General features: G+C 39.2%; 2 protein-coding genes across 5 annotated transcripts; one reads left to right on the top strand and one right to left on the bottom strand.

The window, feature by feature from the left end:
• Positions 1 to 103: 103 nt before the first annotated feature.
• On the bottom strand, positions 104 to 4,663 carry bccip (BRCA2 and CDKN1A interacting protein). Its single transcript, XM_061232100.1, has 7 exons — positions 4,476 to 4,663; positions 3,730 to 3,804; positions 3,463 to 3,543; positions 3,225 to 3,311; positions 2,554 to 2,741; positions 1,509 to 1,677; positions 104 to 708 (listed from the first exon to the last, which is right to left on the bottom strand). The coding sequence occupies exons 1-7, from the start codon at positions 4,617 to 4,619 to the stop codon at positions 538 to 540; spliced, it is 915 nt and encodes a 304-aa protein (XP_061088084.1). The 5' UTR covers positions 4,620 to 4,663; the 3' UTR covers positions 104 to 537.
• A 345-nt stretch (positions 4,664 to 5,008) lies between these two features.
• On the top strand, positions 5,009 to 15,530 carry uros (uroporphyrinogen III synthase). 4 transcript variants are annotated; one of them, XR_009708135.1, is made up of 10 exons: positions 5,009 to 5,088; positions 5,645 to 5,738; positions 6,178 to 6,261; positions 6,474 to 6,567; positions 8,085 to 8,159; positions 9,648 to 9,722; positions 9,873 to 9,956; positions 10,219 to 10,351; positions 10,754 to 10,852; positions 14,432 to 14,569. XR_009708135.1 is itself a non-coding variant. In XM_061232901.1 (10 exons), exons 2-10 carry the CDS (start codon positions 5,676 to 5,678, stop codon positions 14,552 to 14,554), a joined length of 783 nt encoding a protein of 260 aa, XP_061088885.1. In that variant the 5' UTR covers positions 5,009 to 5,088; positions 5,645 to 5,675; the 3' UTR covers positions 14,555 to 15,530. The 4 variants fall into 4 exon arrangements, 3 of the variants coding, with proteins under 3 accessions (XP_061088885.1, XP_061088886.1, XP_061088887.1); XM_061232901.1 differs by having other exon boundaries at positions 10,219 to 10,304; positions 14,432 to 15,530; XM_061232902.1 differs by having other exon boundaries at positions 5,017 to 5,088; positions 5,600 to 5,738; positions 10,219 to 10,304; positions 14,432 to 15,530.
• Positions 15,531 to 16,703: the final 1,173 nt, after the last annotated feature.

Here is a 16,703-nt window from a genome sequence, read left to right as displayed (position 1 = left end):
AAAAACTGCATTTGAGTGAAACATCAAATATTTTGTTTACTTTTATAAAACATCAGTCCCAACATTGTAAAAAAGAAAAGAAATTCCAGACTCCAACAGGAAATGCCATTACCACAAATGTATTTTAATAACACATTCCATACATATGCAGACATGTGCCATATCATTTCTTGATTTTCAATACAAATATTTTTGCATGACTTACTCAAAGATCTGTTACAGGGTATATTTCCGAGGGAGACTTTCAAACCAACTTGCATAAGGCCTTTTCCCTTACAAACTATAGTTTAAAACGAAAACATAAAATTGTTGCAATTGCCTCACCCTCTGTCATCGAAATTAAGAAATGCACGGTTTAACAAAGGAAAATATGTATTCTGGGATAAATGCGTTACTCAACATTAAGGATAAGGCTCTACAAGCTACAAGAGAATGTCCCAACATGTCCCCCTGGTTTACACAGTAACCTGAGAATATCCACATAACTGTGGGCATGAAAAGTGCCCAAACCCTAAACGGTTGAGCAATGCTTCCTGTTCACACGGTCAAGTATTCTTTGAGTTTGTCCATAATGGCATCCATCCGGTCCATGGGGATCAGCATGACCGTGCGGTATGGTTTCATGGGGACGTCGTCGAAGGACCACCGTCCAGTCAGGCAGGAGTCCGCTTCCTCTTGGACGGAGTAGTTGAACTTCACCACAGCTTGCTGCAAAGGGAGGATGTAAAAATGAGAGGCAGGAACGGAAATGAATGCCCACAGCAGGGATAATCAAACCTGGCCTCGAATCGAATCCAGCCCTGGTTTTCTTTTCTCCTGGGTAATTAAGTGAAAAATTAGTGCTACCGATTGGCCAGGCTGTCTTCACACCTGGCTCCCAGGTAAAGGGAGGGTGGAAAACTAGCAATCTTTCGCTCCTCGAGGACTGTGATTTTATGTTGCCTGGCCTACAGTGATGGTGTTCCTGGTGTGTCCACAATGGAAACATAATCAAACTCACTTTCGGATTCTGATGTTGCAGTTTTCCAATATTTCTGTTGGTTTTCAAAATACAAAAAAGCTTGGAGGGAAATTGTGAAATCAAGAAATTACTGAAAAAAGTGTGTCTCTAGATGCTGTGTGTATATAGTTAAATTCAGTTGAAAAATGACTGACATTAACTACCAGTAAAGCAAATAAATTTTGCCTATTGAGTCCTATATGTACTTTCGAACAGAACATTCCAAACACATTCAAATTTCAGATTTTTTTTTTGATATAAAGTCTTGCAGCTGCTGGCATTGTTCAATGACTCATCTATTCCTCAAGTCTGACATCATGAACAATTCTTCCAACAGTTCTTGTTTTGTGAGTTATATGGAAATGTAGAATTTGCCTTCACAAATTAGTTTTCTGGAATGGGACAGCGGTATTCATATTAAACAACCACCAGAGCACCAGAGATGGGAACAAATGTGAAGTGTGATTTGTTGAGACAAGGAAGCAACAGGCACCCGGTGTCTGTGTACCTCGTAAAAAAACTCCTCCTCTGCGTTCGCGAACATCAGCTCCTCCTTCTGGGGTCCTCCCGTCCCCTGGATGCTCTTCTTGGCCTCCTTGCAGGTCTTGCAGATCATGAGGCAGTAATGGCACTTTCCACTGGGCTTGTTGGTCCTCTGGGCCTCCGCCATCTCCGCCCTGAATCAAACACATTGCCGAAACCTCAGACACGGAGCATGCGACGGGACTCTTAATGCCCGGGATAAGCACTACATATTTGTTTCTGCATTAAAGGGATTTGACCAACAGGAGTTTTGGACTCAATAACAAGGCAGTCCATCTGGTGCGAGGTGCCCTAGTTCCATGGCGGAGCATTACATAAGGCATTACGAGGCCATGTGACCACATTAGCAGCGCATTGCTGACACGGATTCATTAGGAGACAACTCTGCTTGCACACAACAATATTACCATAAACAAAGCACTGAAGCGAGAGGAGCTGCCTGGGTTTTCCTCTCATTTCTCTATCTGTTTATTGCCCTAAAAAAGGATGACTGCTGAAAACTGTTTAATCAGTTAATTATACCGTTAACTCTTCACTGCGTTCCACTAGAGAAAAAGAATGCAGGCTGTATTTGTGTTCACAAAGAAAAATTAAAATCCTTATTATAACATTTCAATTCTTCCCTTACAATAGACGTTTTGGGGTTTTCAAATTTCCATTTCCTTGGGACAAACAGTAACTAAGAATGCTGTGCGATCAATTAAAAGCATTTTTAAAGCAATAAAATACAAACTAAGGATTGCCACTCAGTTTGACTGCTTTTTGGCTATATTGAAAAACAGACAGGACATGAAACATTCACTTGGATAAAGTCTTCACCTCAGAATATAGCCCATCTCTAAAGCCCCCCAAGAAATGCTCATAAACTACTTTGTTCTCCACGATTCAGAAGCATTTTCCTACCCAAAATGCCCTAGTTTCACAGGCCTAAGCCTCTGTAACGCAGTGTGCAATGAAATGGAATAGGAAGAGCCCAGAAATGGTGGACTGTGTAGCTGAGGGGAACTCACAGGAGCTGTTTGTGAAGGGGCAGAGCGATCTGAGGGGGCACGTTGATGAAGCGCTCGCTCAGTAGCAGACCCACAGACTTGCTGGTGTCATTCAGGGTCTCCTCCAGTTGCTCTGCCTCGCTGTGGCGACAATACTTCGCACACTGACTCAGGACCAGGTCTTTCACCTGCTCCACGCACTGGACTCCCTGTGCACACAAACACACACACACACTCCATTTAAAAGGGCCCATAGGTCTATTCACCAAAAACAAGCAGTGATTTACAGAACAATGGTCACTTAATTTGTGCAGTGAATTGATTCTTGCAATAAAAACTAAGTGATATTACTAGGCTAGTATGTACTTAAAAATTTAACTGCTCTAACTGGGACAGGTTTGAACCATGGACATTACCAGCAAATGGAACACAACGCTGTACGATTATGCTACTATGCTAAAAATCCAAGGTCGCGAACAGATGGAATAGGCAGTACTACCCTTCCGACTCTAGGGGGTGACAGCACCTAGTGCAGCAGGCGATCGCTCATGCTACTGAATCAGTTACACCTGCACGACAATACTTCCACCCTGGGATCTCCTTGAATTAGCATTTTAGTTCCTAACCATTAAATGCAAATCTTATAAAAATGCTCGCTGGTATTTAAGATATTCTCTACAATGTCCATCTACCTTTCTTTCAGTTAGGTTCAGCAGGCTTATGAACCCAAAGACTTCGTCCGGATCCTCCTCGTCACTGTCCTCTGGTACCTCCGCTTGCTTGCGAGAGAAATGTAAAAACTTAATAACAAAATCTGTGGCAATCAAAATCAATGACACCACATGGGTAGTTTTTAGCTCATTATTTTGCATGCATTTCATTCCAATTATTTTGTCATTTCCAATTGCAGTGGCTACATGTGTGCCTTACCCTGATGACACTTCCAATGTGATTCTGCTGGATGATGATGTCTGTCAGTTCTGACGTATTTACATGGGCTTTCAAGAACAGCTGTGAGAATAAACAAAGTGCAATCTGAACATGTGTATTTACAGTGCATTTCATTCACTTTAAACATATAGCCATTTTAGCGGCAATAATTTGAATTAAACCCCCCAGAAGCTACATCAGTCACCTTGCTTGAAACCAAACATCACAAAACCTCACACTTACACACCCCTCTCCCACAAACTGTACCTGTTGCAGAAGTTTCTTTATCCCATTGTGATCGTTGTCGGAAATGGTATGCGCCTCGAAATCGACAGTGACCTCCTGAAATGACGCAAATGCAGCTGTGAAGCGAGCCGACATCAAAACACTGCACATCAAATTGAGTGGGCAATGTCCAGGTTCAGGAGATGCGAGCTATTCATCACCAGTTGTTACCACTTAGTTTAAGCACTTTTTTAAGGCACGGGATGCTTATAACGTTAACTTACTGTAACGTGAGCTGCCAAAGACCATCCGGTAACTTCACCGGCAAGTTATTTCAGTTAGCCACACACATTTCACTTAGGCTAATATATAGACTGACGCTAAATGCTTAGCTAATGTGAAACCTACCCATCAAAATGTCATAAACAAACTAGCCCAACGACAAATGCTAGCTAATTGCGGATTCGCTTAATTTGCCACCAAATTTGCTAGCTAACGTTAGCCTAGCTTGTTTCTTATTAGTTAACGATTTACGAGCGTATGAGGCTGCGAATACTGCTGCTAGCTAACTAACTTGCTAACCACCCTGTGAAGTTAATTACCTAGCACGTGGCGTAAATGCTTAGCTAGCTACCAGGTAATTTTACTAGCTCATGTGAACGAACCATCTCAAGATGAATCTCAAGCTAGCCAACTTCAACACTAGCGCTAGCTACCTAGCTATCTTGTAAATGGCAACATAGCTAGGTAGGCCCTGGAAACCGACATCTACGTTGCAGGAAACCAACCTCATTAATTTCTTCATCAGAGTCATTGCTGTCCTCTTCTCCCGAATCGCTATGATTTTGTGATCCTTCACTCGAGCTTTCATTTTCCCTGTCTTCGGGATTCTCACCTATGCCCACAGCTCGCCTTTTAGGTAAAGATGCCATGCTGTTAACCAGGAGTCAGACACGACTGAAAAGTCAAGGGTCATGTGCAGTGCTTTGTAGAGGGGACAGGTCTACGAAACTGTGACACTGAGTCTGCCATATTGGCTCAAATCACTATGGCGTTGCTATTTTAAATAGCGCATGTTTTGAGCCGTAATGTCTCCTTTTTCGAATAAACCAATTGGTAGGGATGTGGGTGTGATATATGGTGGCATCAACATAAACGTAACCACATTAAATAGATTATGGATTGTACGTTCAAAATACAAACTTTATAAAGAACTGCACGTATGTCATTCATATTTCGTGCATAAGAAATACTTTATTACAAGTTTGTGTAAATTTTAAGACGATATACTCCCCCCTTTAGCCTATCTACTTCCGACTTTAGTCGCAAGACGACTGCAAAATGCTATTGTTGTAACAGCTGTCCTCCTGTTCTGAAAGAATGGCAAGAATATTCGAACAAGTATGTTAAATTAGCTCTCTGCCTTTCCAGATTATACTTTACTAGTGGGGCATAAAATAAAGCACTATTTTAACGGTAAATAATAAAACAACCACGTTGTTGAGCCTAGTCGTTAGTCAGCTTGCTATTCTTGTTATTGTAGCTTGCCTGTTCGCTGACTGTGTTATGTGCTGTTCCGTAAACGTACTAGTCAGCAAATGAAACACCTATGTCAAGCGCTTGTTACGCTAATTAATCTTGCTTAGTAGCTATAGACTAGCTAGGTACATTTTATGTCCAAATCCGCTGAGGAGTCAATACGTATGCATTAGTGGTAACACAAACGCCACATACTCAGTATATAGCTAATAATATAGTGTAATACTGTAGCTTGGCTTGGGTCGAAGTCAAATATAACCACCCATTCTGCTATCCGAAGATAACATTGTCATTGGGCGTGTCTCGTCCTTCCCGATTATGCTCCTCAATTTCGCCGTAATACCCCTTGTGTGTAACTGGGTTTTTATTTTAGGTTTTCTCTCCACTTTACATAATTCCTCTTCATTTTGATGTAAAGCACCCATTAGGACATTGAATATTCTGGCAAAATGAACGTGTTGCTGCTTAAAGAGCCGCGAGACGGAAATTCCGGTCCTGATCCTTATGTTAAGGTAAATGCGATTAATATTACATGACATTACATTACGTGGTATTTAGCAGACGCTCTTATCCAGAGCGACGTACAACAAAGCATACTGCATACTTACGGTCTTGCGATATTGTTTGTGTAAAATATTTTGTTGGGCTCACCATGTATGTCCCTATGCCAACTACTGCAACAAGATTCCAGTTACATTTTGATCCTTCCTTTAAAACATTTTCGTATTAAAGTCTTTTGTTTTAAGTCAAATTTGGGAATGCACTACGCCCTGGTGTAAAACCCATCTTGACCGGTTTGAAATGACCAGCTTTTTTTTTTTTCAGCTGGGCAAAGACTTGTAGTCGTAATGTTCTTTTATGTTGTTGTTGTTGTTGTTGTTGTTGTTAGCACTGTCATTATTTTAGTATTTACTGAATTCCTACTAACTTTTATACTTTTTGACATTTTAGGAGCTGACATCATATGGACTCAAACCTACATTGATTCCGGTTTTGTCTTTTAAATTTGTGTCCTTGAATGCATTGTCAGACAGGGTAAATACCTTTCCCCATTTTTAATTGTGAATAATGAAACCCATTTACAGTTAACCTATTACTGTCAGGAAAACATATTAGGATGATGATAATGCTTCTTCTTCTTCTTCTTCTTCTTCATATTATTATTATTATTTGTAGTAGTAGTAGTAGTAGTTGTAGTAGTAGTATTGGCTCTTGTAATTGTAATGAAGTCTATTGTTTTGTTTCAGCTTTTTCAGCCAGAAAAACATGGAGGGCTTATTTTTACCAGTCCGAGAGCAGTGGAGGCTGTCAGAATGTGTCTGGAAGGGAATAACAGGGAAGGTGAGCAGCTGTCTCGTGATAGGATTAGTGTTCAGTGAATTAATGCAAGTCAGCAGGTAACCTAGGATTCTTATGTCAAGATGTTGGACCCTACACTGAATCTCTACTATTACTATGCTCAAAGCGCCAACAGAATACACTGTAACTCAAGTGATAGCAAGTGGAACTCAATGAACCAGAGAGTATACAGTTCCCTGGATTATTATCAGTCTCCAATGGTTCAAATCTTTTGGTTGTCAGAATGAATTTGTGAAAGAGCATACAAGGTATGATCACTGTTCAATGGCATCTTATTTGACACATGGACATCTTGCAAGCTTCTCAGAAGGGTAGATTGTGTAATATTGCATTAGCTTTGAACATCCTATAGATGTCAGCATTAACCACAGTTAGCAGGTTTCCTAAAATCTTTTATAAAGACAGGTTAACTGGGGGGGCTAAACAGTTTATTTGTTTGACATTCTGCTCTTTTTGGCAAATACATCCAGTTTTTAATTAGTGACCAGAAGTAGTGGCTTTAGAAGGAAATACATTACAGTGCATTTTGAGAGAGCTTTTCTTTGTCTCTTCAACAATTTGTCATGGTCCTGATCGTTGCAGTGATCCTCCCATTTACAGAAGATATGCATTTAGCTCCAAATATAATCACAATCCCTATACTATTTGTATGCCTTATATGTTAATAGATTTTATGATTGCATTTGTTTCTGTTTTCTCCACACTCTCATTTAGTGTTGATGTAAAATATCATTTTACTCATTAGTGCTGTCGCTGCCATTGAATTCCTCTAACAATATGCCCAATAGAGCTGTATACCTTGCATGATAATGGCAGCGATAACACCAGCAAAGGTTTTTATAATGTCATCTTCTTTTTACAAACAAACACCTGGGATATTTATGCCATTGTATTCTGACCACCACCTGACTGAATACAGGCAAACTGATAGGGAAAAACAGAGCACATTTTTTAAAGACATTTAGAGGTAATTTTGCCGTGTTTCTGTGTGGCTTTGAAATGTTTTGTTTCGCCTGTTTACTAATTCCACCCCATTACTCCAAACATCAGCCTTTTACATTGCAGTTTAATGAAAATAGAATGTTCTGTCGACAGTTCCGGTGATCGAAGCAGGTGTTACATTGTGTAGGCCCTGAAATGTTATCGCTAATCTACCACTGGGAATCTGCAATAATGCATATGTATATATGTAAATGTATGTCTGCTAATTGTAGTGCCATTTTACCACAGGCTTTGTGAAAACATGGACAATAATGGAAATATATCCAAACAGTCAGGCAAATTATTTCTTGACAGCTATTTAATCATATGGTAGCATATGTCTTATCATGTTCACCGTCAATCTCTTTTTATTGTCATGGAACTGAAAGCAAAATAAACAAACTCGACGTGCTTAGTTCAAAATGAAATTGGTGAAGTAAAGTGATACTTAGGTCTCAGAAACCCTTTTTGTGTTGCAGTGTTATATTTCTTTATTTGGCTCTTTTTGTGTCTTGCAGTGTGGATCAGCACTACAAAGGACAAATGGAATGAAAAATCCATCTATGTTGTGGGGAAGGCTACAGCAGCCTTGGGTGTGTTGTTCTTGCTTTATTTCATTTGTTCAAAAAAGCCGCTCTTCTCAAGTGCTCTCAAACCACTGTTTTAAAATGGCAAAATAAATCTTTCCCTTTCAAGTCTAATATTGCAGCAAAAATATCTACAAAACATGTACCTGAAATATATACTTGACATAAATGGGGTTAAGTGGGCTTGCATTAAAGGGCCTCACTCAGCACTGGTGAACAGGTGAATATAGTAAAGGAGTTCCTTATGATATAAATTTTATGACATCCTGATGTTCCTTTGTAATTTGCAAAGCATAATTGACTAATTATAAAACAAGGACATGTGTTCAGTCAGATGCCAGGTCCCTGCATACATTCACTGCTTATGATAAGAGTCTCGTTTACAGATTATACAGGAGGAAACCTCAAATTGCATGTACCACTGGTGCCATCAGTTGCTGCACTCTAGTTCTCTTACTAGGCCTGGCAGTAGCTGGGATCCGTAGGTCCCTGAGTGCCTGTCTCTTTAACACATTAGCTGATGAGCTGCTAATTGAAGAAGCCCTCTCTGTGACAGGCACCTGCATCCTGCACAAATGTGTCAATGTGATTATCACTTGCCACGGTTCAGCTGGAAATTGGTTTTCCACGAGTGACAGTTTACTGTCAAAAAAAGAGCACCAGAAACTTGTCGCTTGTCTTGCCAGGGGTGGCAGGCGGAGCCCCCTCGTCCCCAGCCTCTTTGTGCCTGTCTAATCCTCCTGCTGCTGCTTTTGCGGTGCCAAAAAAAATCCCCCTCTCCGAATTCCTCAACCGCTCCGTACGGCTGTAGCCTGTTAGCGCAAATAAAAGCCGAGTGCGACATGTAATGAGTCATCCCCGCAGGTTTGCGCTAATCGCAGGTTAATCCCTCTGCTTTTCTCCACATTTGAGCCTAGCGGCAACGCCTCTGTCACCGTGTTACCTGTCTGTGTAAACGCAGCTAAAAACGACCCCCATGTAGACTACGTTTGGAGCTGTTCGCAAGCTTCATTTCACCAATTTTCGCACTTATGAATTCGGTGAAATGAACAAAATAATGAGGCTATGAAGTTATATTGAATCAAGCCCTTAATATCAAGTCCTGCTGGTTGAGATATTTTAATGTGAAACCTGCACATTGTACGCTAAAAGGGGTCATTAATTTGAGTAATTTCACACAGATGGGACATGCTAATTAGAGAAAAACTTCATCTCAGGTTGCATGAACTGATTTTTCATCTCGCTCAGAAAAAAGGATTTATTTTGTTTGTTGATCGCTGTAATGCTGCAGTACAGTATTGTCTTATGTAAACAGAAGCTTTTGAGGTGCTACCTGTCAGTGAATCACACTTGCTTTAAAACTCAATCGAGCTAAACAATCAAAGCCTTTGTGTTTGCTTTATTCACACACGTTACATATGTGGGTGCCAGTTGTAGACGTGTAGGTGATTTGTTCTCATTGTCATTTTTCTTTTTTTCCCCACCTTTGTCTAGTGGAAGAGCTGGGTCTGATTCCACAGGGAGAGGAAACTGGAAATGCTGATGTGCTTTCACGCTTTATCCTTGAAAGTAAGAAAACTTGGTCAGAATTTGTGAATTATTTATACTGTAAATCTTAACAATAAACTGCCTTCAAGCTTTAAACAAGGTTACTAACTGGCACCAGTAAACGTACATTATACTTACTGCAATAATATTGTAATAACATTCTTATTGCAGAGGAAGACACCAGCACTTTGCCGTTCTTCTTTCCTTGTGGATCAATTAAAAGGGAAGTGCTTCCTACAGCACTGAGAGAAAATGGTAATGCTTTAGGTTAATATTACATGAAATGTCTGTGCTCTTTTTGTCTGGGTAGCTTTCTCTCTACTTCTTAGTATATTTTCAGAGTCTCTAAACAACGATGTTGTTAACGCATTGTTAAAGCCGGGTAGTTTTTTGAGTTAAATCCACTCACTTTTTCTGTTCTGTGTCACTGGAGCCATTACTTACAGTTTAGTTTTTGGCTCATAAAAATTGTGGAAGTACTGAGGAAATAATGTATATAATGAAACTATTTATCTAGGAGTGCCACTGGAAACTTTGACAGTCTATCAAACAACTGAGCATCCAAACCTTGAGAAGAATCTGATGGACTATTTCTCCAAGCAGGTAGACTGTCCTAATCAGGATTATCAGAGGTTACAGGAGATAGGCAGGTGTGTTAACAGAGCTGACAGTATGTATCATGTTTCTGTCTACACTGTCAGAGCCATTCACACGTGTCTCAAATGCTCCAGATGTCAAATATCTTCCACACATTTCCCCAAAGAGTAAACACTCTACCCTGTGTCACACACACATACACACACTCACAAAATATGTGTTACACTTAAAGAGACAAGGTTCTGTAACACATTAGCGAAGTCACATAATTCATTTTGAGTAGGGTTATACTCTCCTATTAATTTTATTAGTAATAGCTACAGTATGTATATGTAACTGCAGCATATATCTGTGAGTAAGTCAGGTGTGATACAATATTAGTTTCTATAGTTTCATTCTCTGGTATTATTTATTTTGAGGTAAAAACAGAGCTTTGGTTTTCCTCATATGTGCAGGGTGTGCCAGCGAGTATTGCCTTCTTCAGCCCGTCTGGAGTAAAGTTTTGCTTGGATGTTGTGAGGAGGCTGGCAGGAGAGAAGTTGAATGAGATAAAGGTACAGTCTACTCTCGGCCTTAGAAAGCACATTGCTTTGCTTTTTTCAAGGTCAATGTGGACACTTGTTTGACAATACAATACCGATGTGCTACCATTAGAGTGTAAAGACACATGGCATATGAAACAAAACATTGCTTAGCCCTGTGCTCTTTTTTGATTCCCTACATTGAGCATTGGTTGGGTGGGTTTATAACTCAGCTTGTAACATGACATCAACATGATGCTGCTAATGCACATGAAGAAACACGTTTACAATTACGTTTATTTTCTTCAGAGAACAGTGCATTTTGTACATACCACACATTTTAGCCACCTGGATAATGTACATTATATCCAACACTGTTTGTTGACAGGATTTATTTTTTATTCAAAGATGAAATGCATTGTGTGTTCAGTCAGAACAGACAGAGATTAATGCATGATCGTACTGCTGCTTCAGAATATACCCATGACTTCTCAATCAGTGTTGTGTGTGCACACTATTCGGCACCCTTGCCCCTATGTCTACTCAGAATGAATGCTAACCTAGGACAGAAAAGTGACACTTATTCTATGTTCCTCCTCCATTCTCATTGGATGAGCCCTACTGTGTATAATCACAGGCAGAAATGCTCCATATAGACCCATAGCAGAACTGTCACTGTGCTACGGAGACAGTTAAGTCGCCTTTAAGAATGTCAAGAGCCTTAGAAATGTGTTGTGTTATTTTCTCTGGCTTTTGTCACAATGTACTCATTAGCGCACAAGAATCCTGAACCAAATCAATGACAGTGTGCTAGTTGAGTGAGAACTGCACGTAAGGCAAGCCACCTGTCAGAGTTTGTAACATTTTGGTTTAAGTATCAATTCTTTATACACTCAGTGAGCACTTTATTAGGTATTTATTAGACTTATTTTTGGTTTTCTGCTGCTGTAGCCTATACACTTAGAGGTTTGACGCATTGTGTGTTCAGAGATGCTCTTCTGCATATCACTGTTGTGATGCGTTACTGTCACCTTCCTGTCAGCTTCAACCAGTCTGGCCCTTCTCCTCTGAACTCTCTCATTAACAATGATTGACAGTATTTTTGCCACAGAACTGTTGCCTCCTGGATGTTGTGCTGTAGACTGTTGTGCGTAAAAATACCACAATACCAAAATACCATTAATCATTCCATGGTGAAATTCACTTAGATCACTTTTCTTCCCAATTCTGACATTTGGTCTAAAAAACAGCTGAACCTCTTGACCATGTCTGTATGATTTTATAGATTTAGCTGCTGCCACATGACTAGCTGATTAGATATTTGTATAAGCAAGCAGGCGTACCGGTCTACCTAATATAGGGCACACTGAGTGTATTATTCGATTCATTACATTATCTTGGATAAAATATGACATCAAACATCAACTATAATACAAATTGGAATAAGCAGGATTAGACAGTATGAAAGTCTTAAAAGTAACAAGGGGCAGTTATCAGAGGAAATAACTGTAAATTACTTGATTGTACTTTGAAATATATGCCCCTTATATATATATGCAGTATTTAATTATGCTAGGGCACATGAACTAAGTTTAAGTTACAGTTCATTATTAGGATGTAATTATCACTCATAGAAAATGTATTTAGATTATTTGTGACTAGGGTTTGATGATGTAATTGTACAACTGACATGGGAATGGCATTGAAATGTGCAGATGCGGCCCCGCATAAAGGACCTTTTTTTAGGACCTGTTTCTTTCACGTCCCCCAGCTGGTATGCTTTTAGTTCACAAAAATTTTGTCGGGCTGATAGAAGGGAGTGACCCCAGGCGTCTTGTCATCCCCAAGAAAGGGGACAACGTCATGTGAGGTTTATTGCCAATTTCACCCAGAGATTGTTTTCTCCAGTTCAGGATTTGCTGTTAATGTAAGAAAGCCCAGTTATTTTCTGAATAATGAATGACTTAGGTCATGATTTGATGCTGTTCAATATTTCGGCGTATTAGAGATTTTGCTGGGTGCACTTGGAAGAAAAGGACTATCTTTATTTTTGTACTATATAACGTACAGTGTAGCATTGCATAATTTATTTACACATTATGTCAGAAATACACACATAAGTAGATTTGAGCTTTTCACTCAAATATTATGCCAACGTGATTTTCTGCTTCTACATTGCACAAGATCCAAAATACTTTAACTTTGGACATAAATAATATAACTACAGTACATTATACAGTTTGAGGGCCTTCTGTCAAGTTTAAGGGTAAGATCCGCGAATTGTCTTTCCAGAGCAATGCCTAACATTAAACAGTATTTTTGACAGCATTTATAAATTAAACAATAACAAATGCCCAAATTAAATTAAATGTATGATTTGCAACAAAAATGATACAGAAGAACATTCGGTGGTATATGAAGGGGAATAGTTCATCAAGCTGCTCAAATATACCTACTGTTAAAGCATCTGCAATTACAGAAACTAATTTGGTTTCACTATTGTTCAGAAGCATTAACCAAATAATTGTCACTACAAATGTAAGGGATTGAAAGGTCTGAATTATGTTGCCTCATATGAGTTATTTGTCATTTTGGCTTTCTAATTGAAAATTCTCATTCAGCCTTATGTACTGTCAATGACACGTAACTGAACACTGAAAAAAAACTTGGTTTAAAATGTCATATGACAAACCACAATGCTATTTTGGAATGGAATGGATTTTTTTTTTCTGTTCCAGAGAATGCTATTTTTTTAGAGAGGTACAAGGCACAGAAATTATGAACATTTAAAATCATGATAGCATTTCCCAGCATTAACAATTCTGAAGGACTGTGTTTGTTTCATTGTAGTGATCCTCAAAAAATGCATCAGCAACTCACGCCGTTTCCATGACACCAGAAACCATACTTTGACCTTGGTCACAATCATGAAGTTCTCTAGTGCGTACCTCACAAACCTTTGAAGGTTGAATCCCCTTTTAAAGTCCGTTTGCATTTCTAAATAACGCGTGGGTGGGAAATTACATCCAGTGTACTTGCCAGGTTTTGTTTAAACAACCTTTTTCTAGTGATGTGCATTCAAATTTGGCTTAAATATTGAACAGCAAGTCTAATAAAACAGAAAGGGAGCAGTGTCAGCTAGCGCTGCTGCCCTCTGTCCTGACTGGCTTCAGTATGTTCCAATTATAATTTTTCTGAATCTTTAATGAAAATCCACAAAAAGAACAAGGATATTTTAATTACAGAGACGTTAAAGCTAGCTTACACGTGTCACTAATGAAAAGGTTACCTAAGTATAAATGTCTGCATTTATATAGCACCTTTATCCAAAGGGCTGTACAATTGATGCTTCTCATTCACCCATTCATGCACACAGTCATTGCCATGCAATGCACCAACCTGCTCGTCAGGAGCAATTGGGGGTTGGATGTCTTGCTCAGGGACGCTTCGACTCACCCAGGACGGGATCAAACCGGCAACCCTCTGACTGCCAGACAACTGCTCTTACCACCTGGTCCAATGTCGCCCCTAGTTTATGTGGTGCTGTAGGCCACTAAGGCCTCTGCATAAGGCCATTATCAATGCCACTGATCCGAACCATTTGTCTTCCAGTTTGCAGCCATAGGACCTACTACAGCAGATGCCATGGTGGCTCAGGGACTTTGTGTGAGCTGCTCGGCAGAGAAGCCCACGGCCCAGGACCTGTCCGGTGTGATTGCACAAGCTCTGCAGTGACTGTGCTGTCTGTCTCCTGGACCTGCGTCTTTGACACCCCAAAGCCACTCTACCGTCCCTGCTGTGGGTCATGCTGCCATCCAGTTAATCTTATTCACCTGTGACTCATTGTAACTGATTACTGCTGAATTGCCTCATCAATGGATTTTCCTCTTGATTTTGTATGTTTTATTCATAGATTTTATTATCTTCAGTGTGTCAAAAATGTTGTATTTCTCCGTCCTAATAGCATATTCGAAATGCTAGATTTATGGATACTTCACACACTGGATGTAGTGAATGAGACATACTTCAAAACTATCTTTCTGCTTTCTTTTGTCATTTAAATATTTTATTTGAAATGCATGTCATTATATAATACATATTTTTGTAAAGCCTACATCAGATGTAGGTGTCAGTTGGATCTATGTGGAAAGGGACATAACTTTAAGCCTTTGACTATTTATGTTTGTACTCTGCAAGTTTTATGTAATAAATAGCAAATAGAGGTTTTTTTTTTGTTCATCCAGTTCGTAAATTATTCCACTTTGTGATCACCACTTGGGAGAAATACCAGTTGTAAAACAAACTATACCTTACAATGTTAGTCTCAAAAAAGGAAACATTGGATTTATTTGATTACAGTGTGTGTATGCAATATTATTAAGTATATGTAACTCCACTTGTACAAGTACTTAATAAACTGAAGTCCCATATACTTGATAATACTGTGTGCAACCACAGTCCATACATGTATTACGTAATAATCTGTGTATACATGCACCAACTTTGTGAAATAAGACACCTAAAATGTACAGTACATTATTTATCTGGAGGCATTGAGCACTATTTAGGAATGTATTACAAAATACACATATTAGTCTCAGTGGAGTGTATCTGAAAAAATATATTTGGCAAAAAATGTTGTGTAATGTGTAATATTGTGTAATGTATTTGTGTATTTTTCAAAATATAGCAATACATTTTCATTGTGTAATGCTATATCCAATGTTTATTTTTTCAATGACACCAAAAAATATTGAAGATTGAAAAATACGGGTTTCTTTGCATTCTTAAAAACCTCAGCAAAAAAGGAGGCAAGCAAACAACAAATTATTATATTTGGCTGCAAAAAGCTGTTGACGCAAGTTGTTTTTATGTCAAGAAACTGCTATTTATTTGTTTTACTTCTCACAAGAGACCTCTGAACGTTGTAAGGTGGCTGACTTAGGTTTTCTGTCGCTAAGGTGTGAGAAATGTTTAGTCGTTCAGCTGAGGAGGGAAGGGCTCGGCAGGTGTGCCAGCAGTTCGTTCGCGTGGCTTTTATCACCACAAGCGTGTCAGCAGTTGACTCCTAATTTACAAAGCCTACACACCTTTAAAAAACTACAGTTGGAAATAAATAGGGTACTCTGACTAATCACTGTCAGCATATTGATTGGTGTGTGTAACTTGAGGGTTGGAAATATTATGGTAGCTAAGTAGCCTACACTATACTGTACTGGTATTTTACTAATGGGGTTCAGTATTAAATACGGATTTAATACCACATTGACACTTGCAGACAAGGGAGGGGAACGTAATTCTCGTCCAAATAAGCTTTGTCACTTGAAAGATTATTTACTTTTTTGGGAGCGTGCCTAACTTAGGGTGGACGGCATCCATTTGGAACTACCATTCTTCTTTTAAAATGGAACATTACTCACTCAAAAAGGACAAAGAGAAATTACCTACATTACTCGGGCTGAAATCATCACAACTCTGACCTCCATTTGGCTGATCGCTTTAGTCTTACCGACGGACAATTCAACAGTGGCAGAAAAGATTTTCCCCAACCGAGAACATTCCGATGTTGAAATACAGCAACAAGCTGATCCCATAAGACACGGCACAGGTAGCAGTATGCAGTGTTGGCTATATTACAATGTTACACTTATTTATTATTTACTGTATGTATGTTTTATTATATATATGCATGCAATTGATGGGTAGCCTCATCATCATCATGTTCTTTAAATAGGGTGTTTGATTTTATGTTTATTTTGTATGCCATTGCTGTTTGTACTACTGTGTAATGAGATGATAGTCTCCTTAGTATTGCCAAGGGAAAACACAGAACATGTAGACATTAATGAGATGGTTTCCCTTACTTGAGTGGGTGCTCAGGAAG

Source organism: Conger conger, chromosome 2 (assembly GCF_963514075.1).
Source record: "Conger conger chromosome 2, fConCon1.1, whole genome shotgun sequence".
In the NCBI taxonomy this organism is placed as follows: Eukaryota; Metazoa; Chordata; class Actinopteri; order Anguilliformes; family Congridae; genus Conger; species Conger conger.
Note: the sequence above shows the minus strand (reverse complement) of the source record. Positions and strands in the feature narration are given on the sequence as shown.

What these genes read in the sequence shown, in the direction of transcription:
- bccip (XM_061232100.1), bottom strand. Translation starts at nt 4,619, where the DNA reads ATGGCATCTTTACCTAAAAGGCGAGCTGTGGGCATAGGTGAGAATCCC. An exon ending in CTGATGAAGAAATTAATGAG is followed by an intron (nt 3,805 to 4,475) that starts GTTGGTTTCCTG and finishes GCGTCATTTCAG; the next exon opens with GAGGTCACTGTCGATTTCGA. An exon ending in AGGAGGAGTTTTTTTACGAG is followed by an intron (nt 709 to 1,508) that starts GTACACAGACAC and finishes CTCCCTTTGCAG; the next exon opens with CAAGCTGTGGTGAAGTTCAA.
- uros (XM_061232901.1), top strand. Translation starts at nt 5,676, where the DNA reads ATGAACGTGTTGCTGCTTAAAGAGCCGCGAGACGGAAATTCCGGTCCT. An exon ending in GAAGGCTACAGCAGCCTTGG is followed by an intron (nt 8,160 to 9,647) that starts GTGTGTTGTTCT and finishes ACCTTTGTCTAG; the next exon opens with TGGAAGAGCTGGGTCTGATT. An exon ending in TTCACGCTTTATCCTTGAAA is followed by an intron (nt 9,723 to 9,872) that starts GTAAGAAAACTT and finishes TTCTTATTGCAG; the next exon opens with AGGAAGACACCAGCACTTTG.